Here is a 22,361-nt window from a genome sequence, read left to right as displayed (position 1 = left end):
CCATTCAGATCCCAGTGCTGCTTTCACATATGCCATACTTGGTTCTGTTACTGAATAGTAAAGGTGACGTTTTATTCTTTGTGTATTGTATACGCATTAGCGGCAGCAGTGTGATCATTGCGACTGTGGCCTAACATTCCAAATGGTGATTACAGCTGTTGCCCCGATAATGGAAAAGTACCAATTTTTCTGCTCCATAAGCAAGCTTTTCCAATAAAAGTACACATATTACAGAGCATAGAATGTTCTTAGATCATTCACTGATTTCATTTAAGATAGAACCTCAAGATAACCTAACTGTCTTAGAATGGAGACTTAATTACATTCTATTGTATCATCAAGAAACTTTAGAAAGAATCAGTGTTGAATTTGATAATTTTTTGTTTACCTTGCTGTGTATTATCATTCTGTTTGATGTAAGATGGGCAGTTCAGAAAGCATGGATGAATTTATCAGTTTAGCTAATATTGCCAAAACAAAGAGAAAAAATAAATAAATGCCAAGAAAAGCAACTTTACAAGACTGTGAGGAGCTGTAACCTGTGGATGCACTTGGTAAGTGGGTAGCTTTAATGGACCCAATACTCTAGTTAAGCAATGATTAATCTGGACAATGTATTTTGATTCCAGACTAGAAAGTATTCAAAATATGTGTAATCTGGTTGAGAGCCTTTCAAACTGCTAACCTCTGTTTTTAAACTGAAACATTTTTCCAGCATGAGTATTCCAAAGATAGTTTGGAAACAGGTCATGAAACCAAGTCTTCTGGTAAAGGTACCAGCATGAGAGCGGTGTAATACATTTAGTGAACAGGGGATGTGTTTACACTTCTCCAGGTTATTAAATATTTATTTGGTGGAAAGAATGGTGATTTGACATTTGAGCTCTGATATTTCAGAACTTGAAAGAGTATAGAAGTCAGAGACAAAACTGTGATCACTCTTTAAAATAGCCGTTCAGTGACCATACTTTTACACCATCTATGATGGGAGCTTTATCCCTGTTTCCTGTAAATTTATTCTTATTGCAGAGTTACTGTAGTTTTGATGTAGGAATAGTTATGCCCCTGCCTCAACTTTGACCTCCAAATTCAATGCCAACTGTTTCCAAATGTTTTTCTAATTGTAGGATTCCATATTAAGGGTCATAGATTAGAGTTTGGAGCGGGGGGCACCACTTGCTCAAGCTGTAATTATGTAGTAGTCTTTGCTGTTTCTTTGTGGTGGGTAGTGTCTGTACATTAGAACTTAGTAATTCAAGTGCAAAGTTAAAGTAAGATGCTTAGGTAAGGGTTATATTCACACTGAAATAATGATCTTCAATGATAACTTACAAATAAAGGTAGGAGAAGGAAGGGGAGGGTGTGCTATAGTTTGATAAGGATCTGTATTGAACAGTTAAGGAGAAAACTACAAACAATAGGAACATGCGCTGGGTTTCTAGTGTTGACAGTTCTCTTTCTACAAGAGGTATTGAAAATATCAAGTTGCCGACTAATAATACATGAATAATGTCTTAAACATTAAGTACTGCCAGTGATGTATTATTTCGGAGATCTTGAATAGATTTTTCTTAAAAAGGGTACTGCCTGTTAAGATGTGTTTTAGTATGCTTTTGATTCCATTCATGTTAACTACATTTTATTTCATTTTCAGGTGAACAGGCATCACAGAAAGGCCATGACCCAGCAGCAGTCACTGATGTATCTTTTCATTCAGAAGTGGAAGGTCATCACATGTCAGCAGGCTGTTCAAGAAAACCACCAACTGCTCTTCCTCTCCTCACACCTCCAGGCAATCAAAACATGGACCCCCAATCTGAGCCCTCTGAGACAGCAGGAGTAGGGTCGCTCAAGATCTTTTCACCTGTGGGAGTATCTGAGCACAGCAGCAGCTGGAACCCTGTTGAGTCAGATAGCTTGGCTGATACTCCTTTGAGTCCCTTAATCAAAAGTAGCCTTAGTGAAGAGCTGAATCTTCCACTGTCTGATGGGAAGATACTAAGGACTAGTAGTACAAAAGAAAAGAGGAAACTGAGTGATTTTAGGACACTGGAGTCTGACAGATCAGAAGACAGTCTGAAAAATCTGGCAGCAGTAAAAGCTGGGTCCACAGACAGTTGTTTTAGTGGAACAGATAAGGAAACTTTGAGTACACTTAGCAGTTACAAAAGTGAGAAAACCAACTCTACCCAGTTAGAAAGTCCTTCCCTTGGCCACTCCTCAGGCCCAGGTGGTACATCTGCTGAAGAGGACTTGCAAGGACATTATGCAAAAGATTGCACAGGAGCGAAAGAGGGGAGTGACACAGATGCACTTTCAGACAGTGAGCTTTTAAAATCACCAGATCATGGTGATTTATTTAGTGATTTAGCCGAGCTGAGTTTTGTCAGCCAGAACAGTGATACCCAGAATACACTAATATCCTCTGATACTGTAGTTCAAATTGACCCTTTGGACCAGGGGTCATTGGATGTACCTTCTAGTACAGTTCAACCTGATATAACCACCACAAGTGCTTTAGCTGACACGGCAATGGTAGCAGACACTAAATTCAGGACTAAGGACCTACAGAATGGCTTAAACTTGATTGCTTGTGTGATAAATAGTGGAATAGGGGCTTCAGAACCTATTCTTCCAGACCTGGAAATTAGTTCAGGGTTTTCTGCTGACATGGAACAGGTGGTAAGACCAAAGGATCTGAACTCATTAAAACGGGGCTCTGGGCACAAGTCAAGCAGGAAAAAGCCATCAAGAAAACGGGGAAGTAGTAGTTTTGACTGCGGCTACCACAGGGAATATGTGCCTATTAGGACCATATTGGGCAGTAAAGCATACAGTGAATGCTTTTTTGAGGATGAGGACTCTAGTGATGCTAGTGACATTAGTAGAACATCTAGTTTGCATTCCCAGCACAACTATAGCAGTGACAGCTCTTCTAGTACATCTTGTTGTTCTCCAGAGGTTGAAAGAGTGAATGTACAGCACAAAAGAGCAGCACCCAAGGCAGAGTCTGAGTCTGCCCTTCCTGATGGAAATGGAAGCAAAAGGACGTTCCCTCATAGAAGTTCAAGCACTGCCAGTGCTAAAACGCATGCCCGTGTTCTCAGTATGGATGGTGCCACAACAGCCAATGTTAATGAGCAAATAAAACCTACAGGTGCTGAAGCTGTAAGAGGCTTAGTAATGTCAAAGTCTGACTTGGAAGCAAGGGGTGGAGATTTGATGACTCAGAATGGGTTTGGACACAGACTTGAATCGATTGGCAGTGCTTGGAATCAGTCTGCTAACCAAGCAGGGTGGAGAGCAGGATTAGTGGAGGAGGGAGCAATTGGTGGTGGTAAGGATTATATGTATGCATGTGTTTTAAATATATGTGGATTTTAATACCTAGTATGTGTTGTTGCCATTTTGTCTAACAAACCACACCCAAATGTGATACTGGGGACCCTGGTCATTTCATCTCAGGTTTGAATTTGGGATATCTTTCCTCTTTCATTTCTTTTTTTCTCTGAAGCTATGCATTTTGGAGTCCTTCATTTACTGCAGTAGGATTGCATGACTAGCCTCTTAGCTTGGCAAGTTCATTTCTGCCACTAGCATAGTCTGGATGTTGATATTTAAGTAGTTTGTGAATAGTTAACACATTGCAGTGACAGAAGGTGTTAAAAAACATTGCAGTCCTCATGAGGCACTAGCCAGTAGCCAAACCTCATGCTGGTATTGCGTGCTTTGCTTGGGAAAGGAGCATGATGTGAAACCTTTCTCTAAATGCCAGCATTTCATTCTGACTGCTGAAAAATGCAGAAAGAAGAAATACTCAGCCTACCTTACTGCTTGGAGAAAGATCACAGGTAAAAATGCTGAGAACAGGAATCTGTGTTAGTGCTCATATTGTAAGTTCAGGGTTGTATTTCAGAGCTGTCAGAAGTTGAAGGCATACATTTTATACCCTGTTGGGGCAAGTCCATTTTTTATTCTTTGCTGCCCTTTTACTCCACAGCTGACCATTGGCTGCCACCAGTACCTTTCCTCGTTCACCAGATTTGCTGGGTTCTCCTGAATCCTCTGAAATTACACTACCCCATGTTCAGTGCTGGTGTAGAGAGTGAGGAATCCTGGTGCAATGTTGTATTGCTTTAACTTACTTCTGACCAGCCTTTCTTACATTGTTATGGTGTAAAGCCTGTATATACAAAAAGTCCTTGTTTGCTTTAACATATATAACAGCCATTTATAAGATATCTCCACCTCATGTTTAAAATATTGCTGATTGCATACAATGCAAAACTGCTTTATAATATAATCTACATAGTAAAACATTTTATACAAATACTAAGAGCAAACACTTTTTTACAGTTACTACTTTATATTTTTCAGTGACTTTCTAAACATTAACTATATAAAGTGGCGTAAATGCTTTATAGTTCACCAAGAAGTTTAACAAAGTCAACATTTTTTTTCAATCACATTTTCTTGCAAAGCCGTATTTCATGTGTCTGTCTTTATCCCCCCCCGGATCTGTTGATTTATTGTATCTCAGTTCACTAATTTCATTCAGTGTGGTCTTCCTGATAATTTCAGCCTCCCGACACTAGTCTCTAGGACAAGTTCAGCGTATTCCTGATTCTTCGTGTCTGTTCCTATGCCGTCTTTCAAGCATTTTCTTCAGTAACAATGGAAAAGGTTTCACTAGCAAAGACTCTGAATGGGCTTTTTTGAGAAGAGGAGACCCCTTTGGTTTGCTGGTTCAGTCATTGTTGGATTAACTTTTTTATTTCCTCCTTAACATGTTCTGTATAAAAAAAAAGTTTAATCACTTCTGGTTTGATAGAGCAATCATAAACTGTTTTCTAGTGAGTGCCACTGGATGCTGGTATCCCCAGGGTACAGACAACACTTCTGATTTATTCGGTTATAACACTAGAAAGGGCGGAAAAAGACTTGAACACATATGGTGTTATGGAAATCGAGCAGTAAGGGTACAAAAAGAAGTAAAAAGCAGCTACAACAAGAAGTAACATCACAACAGCGGGGGTGGCCTGAACACATGGCAACCAACATGGACCAGAGATTGCAATTGGATGATATGGTTCTTGATTTAGAAGATTGCCATGTTTACCACAAGATCAGCACCATGACACTGAGTGGGAGCAAATTTTAAAAGAGCAAGAAAGACAAATGTTTGGTCACAATGGAAATGGGTTTTGGATCCTTAGAAAGCATGAGAAGGGAAAGTAATGGAGATGGGGTGAGGCCTTCCAGGAGCTGGCAAGAAGATCTCTGCATGAGAAGGTAGTGAATTCATGGTACAGTAGGTCTGCAGCATTCGACCCAGCAAATTAAAGAGGATGCAGGGTCATTGTGGCAATTGAACATGGATCCCAAGTATTGGGGATCAAATCATTCAGTTGCAGGGAGGTAGCAACCTGGACACAAGCACAGAAAGAATTTGGAATACCAAGTAGATTATATATAGATTATGCGGGGTTATTTAAGGCTGCAGACACATTATATGCTAAGTGGGCATTATTAGAGAGAGATTGAGCGTGGTTAATACTGGAAGCTGGAAACTAATCAAAAGAAGCTGATTGCATGAGTAAATAAAGGGCTAAGTATGCCACTGGCAAGTCAAGAATGCTCTCTCTCCAAGATATAGACAAGGAGTTTGGGTAAGATATCTGTCTCTTGAGTAGATGTTTGACTAAAGCTAAGACGTTTAGAATATTTGTGTGGCAATGCCTGCACAAATACTTTTATACAGCGCAGAGATTGCATTGTATGTACCTGATTGTCTTGAACAGATGTTGGAGATGTGTGGAGGCCAGGGAAAGGATATGGGTACATATATTTTGGGACTGTAAAGAGTTAGATGATTTGAAGGGGAGATGTGGAATATGGTGACAAAATTGACAGAAGGTAAGGTACAGTTGTCTGAAAATCTTTTTTCTGTTGAATTGGGATCCAGGAATTAAAATAGCTAGGCATAAAATATCATTGATAGGACTCCTAATGATAGTGGGCAAAAAGATTATAAGATTGAAGACTAATAACCAACCAAGTTGTGGGTCCATATTGGAAGAGATGAAGGGAACTACAAAGGCAGAGTTGGGGAAGGGGGAGAGGAGGATAACTACCCAGATAAAGTTGATGTGGTAGAACTTATGAGAGACTGGACATGAGTGAGGATAGCAGGGTAATATGAGGGAGAGAGCCCAGCAGAGAGACATGCATAATGCCATCTGTCAGACAGGATAAGACATGAGAAACCATATCTTAGGGTTGTGTAAATAGTTCTGAAAGGGACAAGGGGAAGGGGGGTATAGAGTTGAAAGGTTTATTACTGTGTTGTGTTATAGGTTTGGTGTATGTCACAAAGAAGCCATGAAGGAAGCGTACAGGTCATACTGAATGAACCTTGGCAAGAGCTGTAGGAAATGGCAGAGGGAGCTGAAGTCAGGGGAATGAAGGATGGGCCACGGTAAAGGAAGACTATACCAGTGCACAGAAGGGGGGTTGAAGTTGGAATGGGTCAGTGTAAATAGCTGATTGTAATATTGCTTTTGTAAGCTTTAGTTCTGGACTGCATTTTTTTATATAAAGGTGGATTATATAAGGTGGAGAGAAGGTATAATTATACAGTCAGCCATCAAGGGAATAATAGTTGACACCATGCATGAGGATTGCACATGTTATGTTAAATATGCTTGCCACATGAATAAAAGTTAAGATAAATTACCTTGATCACCCAGGAAAACAATATTCTGAAGATAGTTGGATGAAGCAGCTTAAATCTCACATCTGCCTATTGACATTTCCTGATTGCTGGGGTAAATTTGCTTCTATTCTGTTTTGTGTACAGTGAGGAATCATTTTCCGCAAACAGTGTAGTGTCTCCAGTTTTAATACATTTCCTTTCTGATGTTGTTTTGTCGGGGACAACTCTTTCTGCAGATACTATTGCATCTTTACTAATATAGGTTAGGTCTTGGTTGCTTGGCCATGTTTGGATTACACACACACGTCCTTTCATTAAACAACACTATTCTAGTTTATTTGTACTTTCATAACATTAATAGTTTGTTCCTTCCAGTTTCTCTGGTACAACAGAAAATCTCAGGTTTTCTGTAGACTCTGTTTTCTGATTTTCTATTTTTTGAAACGGGGCTTCTTGAGAAGCGTCAAACTCAGTCAGCCTTTTCTTAATTTCAAGATTTTTGCAGATGTTCATCGTGTTACACTGCTTATCCTGCCATCAGGTGGTTCCCCAGTCGGCCTGAGTTCCAAAGTCTTGGTCCGGCGTTGGTTGCTGTCGCCTCTTCCCTGACGTCAGTGCGACAGAGGTATATAAGATGCAGCCGACACCATTTTCTTCAGTCTTTCTTGCCGCGCGGTGCCCGAAGCAAAAGCAGTTCGCAAGTGCCGGTCGGCCGTCTCCTGAGATTTTCATTCCGAATCCAGAACCGAAGTCTTCTACAAAGCTAAGTACCCAGTTGGGGAAACTTTTTCTTGCCTCAGACCAATGTCAGTAAAAGTTAATAACTGTATTTCTTGTGGGAAGCAAATACCTCATAAGGATTTCCATTCCTATTGTATCCCATGCCTAGGCCCAGACCACGACGTCACTGGTTGTTGGTTTTGTGCTAGGTTTAACAAGCGCACTATTAAACGTTGGTTTGATTTTGCCCGACATTATTTTGGTAGAAAATTAAATTATACCATGCCGTCGGAACTACCGACGACCGGAATACACAAAAAGCGCAAAGACAAGGATAGGCATCCGAGGCCTAAAACTGATGACGAAGCCTCGTCTAGGCCAGTCGCCGGTTCTCCGGTTTTCAGCGAGGTGCCTTCGCAGCCCCTGACGACCGCTTCTGTAGAACCACAGGCTGCCTCTGACTCCCACGTGGAGATGGCTGGGCCTTCGGGGTACACAAGTTATTCAGCCTACCGGGACTAACCTTTCAGAGGGATCCGGAGTAGCTGAGCAACCCACAGCTTCAGAGGGTGTCTTCAGACCTACTTAGTTAAGCATTAAACCCTCAGCTAAGTCTAAGCCTCCTTTAAAATTAAAGAAACAAATACAGCATTCTCCAGGACAGGCCTCCATGCCTAAGAAACAAATGCTCAAAATGGCCAAAGACCTAATCACTCTGATCAGGGGGTCCCATCCCCCTCCTGATAAAAGGCCTAGACAGGATGCAGACTACGACTCATCCGACCAGGTGTCCATCTCTTCTGATTCATCCTCAGACCTAGGATACTCTTTACCCCCTTATGAGGATTCTGATGCTGAGGAATCAATTCCATCAGCCTCACCACCTGAGGACTACTCCTTTGGGGAAACCCTACATACCATGAGGGAGCATTTCCACTGGGAAGGCCAGGATTACTCAGAATCCAAGAAAAGGCTCAGAGACTTACTTTTATTACCTCAACACAGACCCCTTGCTATTCCGCCAGTGTTGGATATTGTGGATGATGTGTATACTGAATCCAGCTTAAATCCTGATTCCTTACCTCCAGCCCCTGTTAAACCTGACAGATACTACAGAGTCCCTGACTCACATAAAATTCTGTATAAAAGCCCTGTAGCTGACCCTGAAACTATTTCTCAGGGACCCAAATGAGTTAAGGCCTCATCAGCCAAGAATCCATTCCCCTCTGACAGAGATTCCAGAGCATTAGACAGATGGGGAAAGAAAGTATACTGAATCCGGCTTAAATCCTGATTCCTTACCTCCAGCCCCTGGTAAACCTGACAGATACTACAGAGTCCCTGACTCCCATAAAATTCTGTATAAAAGCCTTGTAGCTGACCCTGAAACTATTTCTCAGGGACCCAAACGAGTTAAGGTCTCATCAGCCAAGAATCCATTCCCCTCTGACAGAGATTCCAGAGCATTAGACAGATGGGGAAAGAAAGTATATACGTCTGCAACCTTAGCAATGATGGCCTTAAATTCCCAGTTTCACATGCTAAAATATTAGCAATTTTTACTGTCTCAGTTGAACCGAAAATGCTTCCAGAATCAGATCCTCCTAATTTTAAAGATATGCTGGATTTATTGCATGCAGCTGAACAAGTGGGAAAGCATACTTTGCAATGTGGTTTTGATTCTCTAGAGGCCTCCTGCAGAGCAGCAGTTACAGGCTCTGTCATTAGAAGGCATGCTTGGTTAAAAGAACATACGTTACCAGATCATGTTAAAGCAAAATTATTGGATGCACCTTTGCAGCAGGATGTGTTATTTGGAGTTAAGGCAGAAGAGGTATTAAAGAAAATGGAGGATAAGGCAAAATCTATGCAAACGGTGAAGGATTTCTTACAGGTTCAGCCTCCTAGATTTAGCAGAAACCGGCCAACTAAAAATTGGTCCTTTCCAATTACAGACGGACCTCAAAGGGGAAGATACAGACGTCCAAGAGGTAGAGGTCAAACACAAGGTCCTTATAGGCCTCGACAATGGGTTGCATCAGGCCAGAAAGAAGGGGAAGACAGGCCCCAACCATATAAAAAGCAGCTCCAATGACTTCCCACTACAGCTGCCAAACAAATCCCTCTTGGCAGCCCCCTTAGGAGGAAAACTGGCACTCTTCTACCACAATTGGCAAATGATCACCAAAGACAAATGGGTTCTCAACATTGTATTTCAAGGTTACAGGTTCCACTTTCACACTCTGCTGAGATTAAAAGGAATGCCAAATCTGCCACCAAATCAATGGGCAGAGGCTCAAAAACAAATTACAACACTCATGGATATGAGAGCTATTCAAAAGGTACTATCACAGGAGCAAGGACAAGGATTTTACTCAAGACTCTTTCTGGTACCCAGAAAGGACAAAGCCTGGAGGCCCATTCTGAATCTTTCATCTCTAAACACTTACCTGGATGTTCCGAAATTCAAAATGTTGACATTACAGCAGCTTCTTCTCATCCTGGGCAAGAAACCTTGACTCATGACTTTGGACCTCAAGGAGGCATACCTGCATGTCCCTATCAGACAAAACTGCAGAAGATACCTCCGATTCATAGCTGGTTCAATACAGTACCAATTCTCTGCACTGCCCTTTTGCTTATCTGCTGCACCCAGGGCCTTCACAAAGTGCCTGGCACCAGTAATTGCATTTTGCAGACAGAAAGGAATTCAAATTTATCCGTACCTGGACGACTGCCTGATTCAAGCAGAGAGCAAGGACATTCTTCTAGAGCATCTGGCATTTGTAAAAAAGTTATTAAGTTGCCTGGGGTACACAGTAAACGAAAAGAAATCAAAACGTGTGCCCTCACAAGAGATTATATTCCTGGGTGCCAGCTTGAACACAATGGCCCAGATGGCTTATCTCACGCCAGACAAGCAAGGACAACTGACTCAATGCTTTCAATTGATGGCAACAAAGACCCAACTCCATGCAAGAAAAGTTCTGCAGGCCTTGGGTTACATGGCATCCTGCATACTACTAATTCCATATACCAAACTGCATATGAGGAAACTACAATGGTACCTAAAGAATGTATGGTCACAACACTGTCAAAGTTTGGAAACAGTTGTACTACTAATCCCTTGCCTTCAACAGGAGTTTCAGTGGTGGGCTCAAGCTTGTCACCTCAACAAGGGACAGACTTTTACACAGCCCACAGCCAAGCAAACACTGACAACAGATGCATCGGATTACGCCTGGGGAGCACACATGGCAGGCAAATGTATTCAGGGCACGTGGCCCGCAGAACAAAGGCATGTTCACATCAATCAAAAAGAGATGCTAGCTGTACAAAATGCCCTTATAGCTTTCAAGGACCTGCTGCATCCAGGACAACTACTGATAAAGACAGACAACACCAGAGTTATGTGGTACATAAACAAGCAAGGGGGCACTCACTCCTACCCCCTATGCAGACCAGCCATGACCTTGTGGAACACAGCTATAAACCTTCAAGTTCATCTGCAAGCACAATTCCTGCCAGGAGAGAAAAACACACTGGCAGATGACTTAAGCAGAAACATCATGGATCCCCACGAATGGGAATTGAATCCACAAATATTCAGAATGATAACACAGAAATGGTGGAGCCTGGACATAGATCTGTTTGCATCCCTAATGAACTGCCAGCTACAAAAATTCTGCTCAAGGAGTTACCATCCACAAGCATGGAAAGTGGATGCCCTCTCATTCAGCTGGGAGAACCTACAAGTATACGCTTTCCCACCACTACCTCTCCTGCCAAAGGTACTCATAAAAGCCAGGCAAGAAGAGCCAAAGATGATCCTGATTGCACCAGACTGGCCACGCCAGCACTGGTACCCAATCTTAAGGAGCTTAGCACAAGAACCACCCTGGATTTTGTCTCAAATCCCACATCTGCTGACTCAGCACAACAGTGAAATACTACACAGCCAGCTAAAGACCTTAAACCTAGCTGCATGGAAGATTCCTTAGTCAAGCAAGCAATGCCTCTCTCCAAAGCTGTTATGGATGTCATTCTGGAGGCCAGAAGGCCAAGTACCAGGAAAGCCTATTCGGATAAATGGAAGAGATTCTGTGCCTGGAACCAAGCTCACAGCCTTGACCCTCTTGTCCCAAACATTCCTCAGATACTACAATACTTAACTGAGATGCTGGACAAAGGCCTCTCCTTCTCATCCATCAAGATCCACACCTTTGCCATCTGTGCTCATTACAACACGGATCCACCAATTTTCTCTAATCCTCTGTTAAAACAGTACTTCAGAGGGGCTAAAAACATAAGACCGCCCCGTAGAGCACCTACTCCCAACTTGGGACCTCAGCTTTGTTTTGGAAAAACTAACTTTACCTCCTTTTGAGCCAGCTAACAGCAGAATTAAAATATATCTCTTGGAAAACTGCTCTGCTCCTGGCAATAACATCAGCACAAAGAGTTTCAGAATTACAGGCACTAATGGCAGTGGAACCTTTCCTCATTTTCCACCAGGACAGGGTGTCTTTAAGAACTAACCCTACGTTTATGCCAAAGGTGGTATCCAGTGTGGCTCTAAACCAAACTATTCACCTGCCAACTTTTTATCCTAAACCACAGAATAAAGGGGAGAGACTACTGCACTCTTTGGACATTCACAGGCAGTTACGCTTCTACTTGGACAAAACCAAAGCTTTCAGAAAATCTGAGCAATTATTGGTAGCATATGCTGCAGGAGCACAGGGAAAAGCCATTTCAAAACGGACTATTTCAAAATGGATAGGACATTGTACACGTTTGTGCTACACATACCATGGAAAACCTGTACCTAGCAGCATTAGATCTCACTCCACCAGGGCAACAGCCACTTCAACTGCCTACCTCAGGGGAGTACCTACCGAGGATATTTTGGAAGCAGCAACTTGGAGTTCTGTACATACCTTCACCAAGCATTACCATCTGCCTCTATACTCTAAATCCAGAGCTGGCTTCGCCACTGCAGTGCTGCAGGACCTTATAGCCACCCCTAATGCCTTATAGAACCAGCCACCCTACCTCATCTTTGGGATTCTACCCAAGTGTAATGACTGCAGCAGTGTAACACAATGAACATAGTACAGTTTTGTACCTACCATAAATGTAGATGTTCGAGTGTATACACTGCTGCAGTCCAGGTTACCCACCCTCCTTCCTCTCTTACTGGCTGGTACGTGCCTATGTCTTCTACCCTTACTACCTATGGGGAGTATTTGCTGGTAGCTGTAAGTTGTTTTTTGCTTTTCTTATGTATGTTTTATTAGCAATTGGAATTGCCTACCTATTTAGAGGCACCTGACATCTGGGGCAAGAAAAACTGAAGCAAATGGCGTCGGCTGCATCTTATATACCCCTGTCGCATTGACGTCAGGGAGGAGGTGTCAGCAACTGACGTCGGTCCACGACTTTGGAACTCAGGCCGACTGGGGGAACCGCCTGATGGCAGGATAACCCAAGTGTAATGACTGCAGCAGCGCATACACTCTAACATCTACATTTATGGTAGGTACAAAACTGTACTTTATCAGTTCATCTGAATAGCTAGTTAAAAGTTGTTGCTTCTGTTTTTCTAGCCTTTGTTATTTGGGTTGATATATCCCTTCAGTGTTTCATTTATTGAGCATATTTAATTTTTTTTCTCTAAATTACTGGAAGCCATCCCCTGGACCAAACCTGAAATTTGAACTTTTTTGGCTGAACAGTTGCAGGATTCTCTCCAGACAGAGTTCAGTTTTCTTTTTCTTTTTTGGTTGATTTTCTTTCAGGTTCTCCAAATTTCTTATTTTCTGTCATCCAGGCTGTGCAATTACTAGCCAGTGAGTGAATTTTACTCAAGCTGACAATTTTAGTGGACCTTTAGATTCTCAGATGTTCTTCGTGTTTCACTGTTGCAGTCATTACATTTAGGGTAATCCTGCTGGCAGGTTGCCCTCAGCCGGCCTGAATTCCAAAGTCTTGGGTCCTGCATTGGCTGCTGTCGCCCCTTCCCTGACGTCAGGTCGTCAGGGGTATAAAAGAAGCAGCCGACACCATTTTCTTCAGTCTTTCTTGCCGCGCGGTGCCCGAAGCAGAAGCAGTTCGCAAGTGCTGGTCGGCCGACTCCTGAGATTTTCGTGTTCGAGTTTCAGATCCGAAGTCTTCAGTAAAGCTAAGTACCCCGTTGGGTATACTTTTGTCCTGCTCCAGACCGATGTCAGAAAACGTTAATAATTGTATTTCTTGTGGAAAGCAAATACCTCATAAGGACTTTCATTCTTACTGTATTCCTTGCCTAGGCCCTGATCACAATGTTACTAGTTGTCGGTTTTGTGCTTGATTTAACCAACGCACTATTAAGCGTCGGTATGATTTTGCTTTAAACTTTTTTGGACACCGGTTTAATTATCCTGAAATGTCGGATAGCCATCCGACTACTGGAGTTCACAAAAAACGCAAAGAAAAAGATAGAGATAAACAACCGAAGCCCAAAACCGACGCTGAAGCTTCTCCTAAGCCAGTCGCCGGTTCTCAGTGAGGTGCTTTCGCAGCCCATGACGACTGCTACTTTAGAGTCGCAGGCCGCTACCGACTCCCACGTAGAGTCAGCCATGCTGCTGGACACTCAAGGTATTGGAGCCTCGGACGCTAATCCCTCAGATGGGTCTGGAGCCACTGAGCAGGTACCGGCTTCTGAGGGTGTATTCAGACCTAAACATCTTTACATTAAAACGACTTCAGCTTCAAAGGCAAAGATTAAAGCACCTTCTAAAGCAAGGAAACAAACTCAAGAGCCACGTGGACAGGCCTCTATGCCCAAAAAAAACAGATGCTCAAAATGGCCGAAGACTTGATTACCTTGATCAGGGGTTCCCATCCCCCTCCTGATAAGAGGCCTAGGCAAGAGACCTGAGTATGAATCTTCAGATCAGGTTTCCATTTCTTCTGGTTCCTCTTCTGATCAGGAATATTCTCTTCCCCCCATGAGGATTCTGATGCTGAAGAATCTATACCTTCAGCATCTCCTCCTGAGGACTATTCTTTTGGGGAAACCTTGCATACCATGAGAGAGCATTTCCACTGGGAGAGCCAAGATTTTTCAGAATCTAAAAAGAGGCTTAGGGATTTCCTTTTACTACTTCAGCACAGGCCTCTAGCCATTCCACCTGTGTTAGACATTGTAGATGTGTTTTTGGAGTCTAGTCTGACCCCTGACTCCTTACCCCCAGCTCCTGTTAAGCCTGACAGATATTACAGGGTTCCTGACTCCCACAAATGTCCTTTTAAAAACCCTGCTGCTGACCCAGAAACTATTTCACAGGGTCCAAAGGGGAGTTAAGGCTTCCACTGCAAAAAACCCATCCCCTCTGACAGAGATTCAAGGGCACTGGATAGATGGGGAAAAAAAGGTGGTTTACACATCTGCAACTTTGGCTATAAGGGCCTTAAACTGTCAGTTTCATATGCTCAAATATCAGCAACATGTCATGGGATTGCTTAAACAGAAAATGTTGTTAAACTCTGAATGTGCAGAAAACAAGGAAATGCAGGATTTATTGCATTCAGCTGAGCAAGTTGGAAAGCATACTTTGCAATGTGGTTTTGATTCTTTGGAGGCCTCCTGCAGGGCCGCAGTTAGGGGTTCTATAATTAGGAGGCATGCTTGGTTAAAGGAACAAAATCTGCCTGATCATGTTAAAGTTAAATTAGTAGATGCACCTTCACAGCATGATACTTTGTTTGGTGTTAAAGCAGAAGAGGTGTTAAAGAAAATGGAGGACAAAGCTAAATCAATGCAAACTGTTAAAGATTTTTTACAAGTACAGCCACCTAGGTTTAGTAGACACTGGCCTACAAAAAATTGGTCCTTTCCTGTGTCACACAGGCCTCAAAGGGGCAGATCCAGACACCCTAGGGGCAGATCTCTGGCCCAAGGTTCATACATGTCAAAGCAATCGGGTGCTTCTACCTCCAAAGTTGGAGAAGATAAATCACAAACATACAGGAAACAGTCCCACTGACTCCCCCCTGCCTGCACCAATCACTTATCTACTGACAGCACCCTTAGGGGGAAAATTAGCACTTTTTTCTCAAAATTGGCACATTATAACCCAGGACAAGTGGGTTCTAAATATAGTGTCACAAGGCTACAAGTTCCATTTCCATACCCTGCCAAAGGCAAACGGCTGGCCAGATCTGCCAAAAAATCAATGGGCAGAGGCACAAAAACAAGTCTCATCCCTCATGGACATGGGGGCCATTCAACAAGTACCAGAGCAAGAGCAGGGACAAGGATTTTACTCAAGACTGTTCTTGGTACCCAGAAAGGACAAGGCCTGGAGGCCGATACTGGACCTATCTATTCTGAACACATTCCTGGATACTCCAAAATTCAAAATGTTAACTTTGCAGCAGCTTCTGCCCATGCTGGGCAATAATGCTTGGCTTGTGACTTTAGACCTAAAAGAGGCATACCTGCATGTTCCAATCAGACAATCATGCAGAAGATACCTCAGATTCAAGGCTGGTTCAATGCATTACCAATTCTCTGCACTGCCCTTTGGCTTATCTACTGTGCCCAGGGTCTTTACAAAGTGCCTGGCACCAGTAATTGCATTCTGCAGACAAAGAGGAATACAAATATATCCTTACTTGAACGACTGTCTCATTCAAGCAGAGAACAAGGACATTCTTCTTCAACATCTGGTGTTTGTGAAAAGAATTCTAACATGCCTAGGGTACACAGTCAACAAAAAGAAATCAAAACTAGTATCCTCTCAAGAGATAATATTCTTGGGTGCAAGCTTAAATACAACTGCCCAGATGGCTTATCTCATGCCAGACAAACAAAGGCAACTGACTACCTTTTTCAAAATGTTGGCAACAAAGGCCCAGTTAACTGCAAGAAAAATTCTGCAGGCTTTGGGCTTCATGGCATCCTGCATCCTACTAATTCCATGTGCAAGACTGCATATGAGGAAACTTCAATGGTACCTAAAAAGTGTTTGGACTCGATATTGCCACAGCCTGGAAACCATCATTACTCTCATTCCCTGCCTGAAACAGGAGTTTCGATGGTGGGCAAAAGCTTGTCACCAGAACAAGGGACAGCCATTCACATTACCTCCAGCCAGGCAGACACTAACAACGGATGCATCAGACTATGTCTGGGGAGCCCACATGGCAGGAAGATGCATTCAGGGAACATGGTCCTCAAACCAAATGCATCTACATATCAATCAAAAAGAGATGCTAGCTGTTCAAAATGCCCTGACAGTCTTCAAGGACCTACTTCATCCAGGACAACTACTGATAAAGACAGACAACACCACGGTCATGTGGTATATCAATAAGCAGGGGAGGCACACATTCTTACCCCCTTTGCAGATTAGCCATGACCTTGTGGGACACAGCTTTGACTTACCAAATATATCTGCAGGCACAGTTCCTGCCAGGAAAGGAAAATACTCTGGCAGACAAACTAAGCAGAAACCTCATGGATCCCCACGAGTGGAATCTGGATCCGCAAGTCTTCAGCATGATAACAAGGAAATGGGGATGCCCGGACATAGATCTTTTTGCCTCCCCTCACAATTACCAACTAAAAAGATTCTGCACAAGGACTTCTCACAGACAAGCATGGAAAGTGGACGCCCTATCTTTCAGCTGGGAAAACCTATCAGTATATGCCTTTCCCCCGCTGCCTCTCCTTCCCAAGGTACTCCTAAAGGTCAGACAGGAGAAGCCAAAAATTATACTGATTGCACCAGACTGGCCACGCCAGTACTGGTATCCAATCCTAAGGAATTTGTCATTGTACCCAGCTTGGACTTTACCTCAGATACCTCGTCTACTGACCCAGCAAAACAATCAGATCCCACACAGTCAACTCAGGACATTAAACTTGGCAGCATGGTGGATAATGTAGTCGCATAAAAAAACACCCCTCAGTAAAGCTGTGATGGATGTCATTCTAGAAGCCAGAAGGCCTAGCACTAGAAAGTCTTATGCTGGAAAATGGAAGAGATTCTGTGCTTGGAACCAGGCACAGGGAACTGATACAACTGTCCCTAACATTCTTCAGATTTTGCAATACTTAACTGAGATGCTGGGCAAAGGCCTATTTTTTTCATCAATTAAAATTCATGCCTCTGTCATTTCGGCTTATTACAATACAGAGCTACCACTTTTTTCTCATCCTTTATTAAAGCAGTACGTCAGAGGGGCCAAAAATTTAAGACCTCTAAGGAGATTACCAATACCTACATCGGACCTCAACTGTGTCTTGGAAAAGCTCACCCTGCCTCCTTTTGAGCCAGCTGCTTCTGCCGACATAAAGTTTTTCTTTTGGAAAACAGCTCTGCTCCTAGCAATTACTTCAGCAAGACGAGTTTCAGAGCTACAGGCACTCATGGCTGTGGAACCTTTTATCACTTTTCCTCCAGACAGGGTCTCCCTGAGGACAAATCCAACATTTATGCCTAAAGTGGTGTCCAGTATGGCTCTAAACCAAACTATTCATCTGCCAACTTTTTACCCAAAACCACAGAACAAGGGGGATAGAATTTGACATTCTTTGGACGTGCACAGACACCTTAGATTCTACTTGGACAGAACCAAAGTTTTCAGGAAGACAGAACAATTACTAGTGGCATATGCTGCAGGATCACAAGGAAAGGCTATCTCTAAGCAGACTGTTTCTAAGTGGTTAGGCCACTGCATTCGTTTCTGCTATTTGCACCATGGCAAGCCATTGCCTAAGGGCATTAGGCCACATTCCACCAGAGCTGCAGCCACTTCAGCAGCCTTTCTCAGGGGAGTACCAACCAGGGACATTTTAGAGGCAGCTACTTGGAGTTCAGTGCACACCTTTACAAAGCATTATCATCTGCCACTCTACTCTAAATCCATGGCAGGCTTTGCCACTGCAGTTCTGCAGGGCCTCATAGCTGCTCCTACTGCTGTCTAGCTCCAGCCTCCCAACTATAGCTTTGGGACTCTACCCAAATGTAATGACTGCAACAGTGAAACACGAAGAACATAATACAGTTGTGTACACTTACCATAAATGTAGATGTTCGAGTGTATTCACTGTTGCAGTCCAGGTTACCCACCCGCCTTCCCCCTTTTTTCTTTGGATCTTATCTTTCCTTCTCTAATTAGTACAACCTATGTGGTGTATTTGCTTATAGATGAAGGTAAAATTTATATTGGTGTATTTCAAATATATATATATATATATATATATATACACATACACATACACATACATAAAGTTTAGCTACCCTTTTTGGGGGTACCTGACATCTGGGGCAAGAAAAACTGAAGAAAATGATGTTGGCTGCTTCTTTTATATCCCTGACGACCTGACATCAGGGAAGGGGCAACAGCAGCCGATGCAGGACCCAAGACTTTGGAATTCAGGCCGGCTGAGGGCAACCTGCCAGCAGGATTACCCTAAATGTAATGACTGCAACAGTGAATACACTCGAACATCTACATTTATGGTAAATGAACACAACTGTACTTTTCTTTCACTCTGGGAGAGATGAAATTGACCTGCTGATCAATGTGCTCCTTGTAACTTGAGAGATATCGTTCTTTTGGGAGATCGATTTTTTTTCCTTTTATTACATTGGCATTCAGGTAGATGCACACCTCCACCCCACCTGCTGATTTCCCCTGGCTCTGTGCATTATGTAGAATTCTCTTTGTTTTATTTTTTCTGAATTTGTATGTTTATTTAGTTTTATGTATTTGTTATTTAAAGAACCTTTCCTGTCGCAAACTAGCCAGCAAGGACAAAGATGAATGCAACGTATATACAGTATACTCTCGGTTAACCAGAACTCAAGCAACCAGAAAAAAAAACTTGAAGAAATACAATACAATTGTCATGTGTTGCACTTTGAGTCCCCCCCCCCCCTTAGAAACATACTTTCCGTTTTTAGAGGTTTAGAGTTTAAAAAAGAAAGATAGGAATAAATTCCCTCTCTCCCCAACCTAAGAACAAGTCAAACCAAACAAATAGTATAGGGTACAGTATTAGTCAGGCCTATTATTAATAGTAACTCTCAAGCAACCAGAAACTACAGTTAGTTACTTGGCATCTACCAATCCCCATGGGTGCCAGTTAACCAAGAGTTTACTGTATGGATACTTTAGTATAGCCAGTTAGCAAACATGTTACTGGAAAGTGGGAGGAAACCAGAGTACATAAAGAATGTCTAACACAGACATTGGGATAATATGCAAAACTGCATACTGACAGTGGTTGGAGGTCAAGATTGAACTCTTGGTTCTCGTGCCGTAAGGCAGAAATCTTATCAGCATTTTACATTGTGCTTCTCAGTAGTTATGATTGGTGATAATATGGAACATTTGTTGTTGAAAAACTTTATTCAATGCTGGTAGTTTAAATTATGTTTTACAAATCACCCAGTCCTGTAGCTTAGAGGGCTGAAGTCCTGACTTTGACCTGGATGACTCATGATCATCAGGTAATAGGAAGGGGGCTATAGCAGTTGGCCTGGGGAAGATTATAGTGAGCAGTCAATGCCAGCTTGCCATTCATGGATGTAGGAGGCAGTTTTTTTTCCTGCATTAGTGACCTAGCAAAGTAGACTGTCAACTTTAAGGACCACCTTGCAGGCTGAGGCTGCACGGGCAATGTACTGCTTAATGAGAGAAAACATGCTGTGGTAGTATGCATGTCTCTTCCTGAATGGTGGTCCTTGTGATTCTATATGCCATTTACTGGGTAGGCATTAAAAAGGGAACTCCACAGGATCAGCAGACTGAGCTGCTGCCTACAATGTGACTCTTGTCACCTGGGGAGCAAATGGGTCGATAAAGCTCTCCATGCCTTGATTGAATAGTCTGTAAGCTTCTCTTCCTGTCTAGAGATGCCTAACTCTGTTTGTAGGGAGCTGTGAATGCATCACATGGTGCTGAAAGGGGGTGTTTGTCACATCCCATGGGGAGGGGGAAATTGTGTTTTACGGATGTTGTTTAACTGTATGCCTATAATTGCTGGTTCCTTAGAAATTATATTTATTTTCCATGATACTTAGTGTTACATTGTATGGTATTTTTTGTATCATTTCAGTAGACATTTTGAAATTAAATGCTTTAAATCTGTATGAGAAACACTTAATCTGCCTCATTTTGAGTGTTATGTAATGCAAGAATGTGTAAATTTGTCATTGGGATTTTTATTGTCTTTCAGGCTGCAGGTTTCCAGTGTTTTTTCTTACCGGGAAAAGTGGCTTTTAGCAGAGCCAAAGACTGACAGTCTGATTGCTTCCAGGAATTTGCTTCTTATGCTGTCCAATTCTTTGGCATAATGGTGAATTTTGCAAAATCCCTGCTGATTCCCATGCAACAGAGCTCCTTCATAGGCTGCTGTCTGGATACACTGTCTTGCAGAAACTTTTTTTTTCCATCATACAGGGTTATCTTCATCAAATCAAAAGTGTTGTAGTTATTTCAGAATGATTTTGCCCCTGCTAATGTATTTTTTTTTTTGAGCAGCGGGGTTCATGGGATCCACTCTGTTATTGATAGGTTTCACTTGGAGTTCATTAGATGTTAAAAGTTTAGTGGGACCAGCTCTTACACCCACTGGATACGCAGATCAGAATATGCAGGAAGTGCAAAGAGCAGATTGCATGGTGAACCCAAGGATCCAATGTTTTTCTGTGCAGACCTGTACAAGCCACCATTCTTCTGGCGCCTGTGACTACACATTACTACATTGCAGGGTGGTGGAGTCATTAATTAAAGTACACTGTTCAAGGCACTTGGTCATCCCTCAAGGCTAACCTGCAGATGAACATTCTGGATATGATGGGGCTGTCCTAACCTTGGAAGGATTCTGGAACTCTGTTCCCTTTGGTGCTGTTGTCATTAACTTTGAGTGGTGGAATTGTTTGCTACATAAGTAAGCAGGACAGAACTCATTCCTGTACAGTGTTTGGTGGGTCTTGAGACATTTTCTTTCTATTCTCTTCTCTTTTTCTTTCAATTTCAAGCCAGTTCAATGGCATACCAGCTCAACCACTATTTTCTGATGTGATCTCTCAGTCATTCATTACCGTGGATACAATTCCTTCTCCGGCCAAAACCTTGCTGTGATGTATTTGAATCCTTAATCAACTATGAATGCAGCAACTTGAATTCCATCTTCACATTTTGGGAAGGTACCCCAGCAATGCACTTGTCTTGAAATACTGCCCTGGGTCTCGTGTGCATTTCCTCCATTTCCCTTTATTTGCAAACTTTTAGAAAAGGCCAAATATTACAAAACAGTGTGATCCTGTTGTCTCCCTTTTGGCTTTGATAAGTGTGGTTCCTCCTGGTTTGGCTTCATGTCTTAGACAATTCTTAAAAGCCTTTAAGGAATCTGCTGTCTTACCTTTTCAACGAGCCTCACCCAGGCCTTCAATCCCTGAGACTGGCTACCTTTGTTTCTGTTGTTCCAATGATCAGTCATACTTTGAAGGGGTGGTCTAGATTCTTATTTCTGCACAGAGACATGAGAAAGACTTATTGCAGCAAGCAGACCTGTTTCTCTTTATAAACCATTATCAAAAGGATGGATCCTTTTACAGTTCCTGTCTCTGCTCCCTGGTGTCCTAAAATTTTTTTTTCACAAATATTTGATTCTGGTCTTAGATTTTGTACCACTAAGGTCAATTTGGCAGCTATTTTCAGTTCCTACCAAGGCAACAACTCTTTCTTTAGCTTCCCTTGATGTTTCCAAAAGCTTCCTGAGAGATATTTTTCTTTTTGGGGTCTCAAGTGAAGTCTTCATTTTCTCCTTTAGAAACTTGCACATCTGCCTTTTGTACTGGCTTCATCTGTGAGCTTTATTTTTTCTTTGGAAAGCTTTCCAATTGCTGTGACCTTAGCT

General features: G+C 42.4%; 1 protein-coding gene across 2 annotated transcripts in view; it reads left to right on the top strand.

Annotated features, from left to right (window-relative positions):
* PCNX3 (pecanex 3) overlaps window positions 1-22,361 on the top strand; it is a 2,517,385-nt gene that overhangs the window by 709,762 nt on the left and 1,785,262 nt on the right. For both annotated transcript variants that reach the window (XM_044060478.1, XM_044060477.1), the window contains exon 6: window positions 1,655-3,337. In XM_044060478.1, the coding sequence (XP_043916413.1) occupies window positions 1,655-3,337 (1,683 nt within the window). The remainder of the gene's footprint in view (window positions 1-1,654; window positions 3,338-22,361) is intronic.

Source organism: Protopterus annectens, chromosome 2.part0 (genome assembly GCF_019279795.1).
Source record: "Protopterus annectens isolate FY-2018-M chromosome 2.part0, PAN1.0, whole genome shotgun sequence".
Classification (NCBI taxonomy): Eukaryota; Metazoa; Chordata; order Ceratodontiformes; family Protopteridae; genus Protopterus; species Protopterus annectens.
The sequence above is the reverse complement of the archived record's forward strand: the minus strand, read 5'-3'. Positions and strand labels throughout refer to the sequence as shown.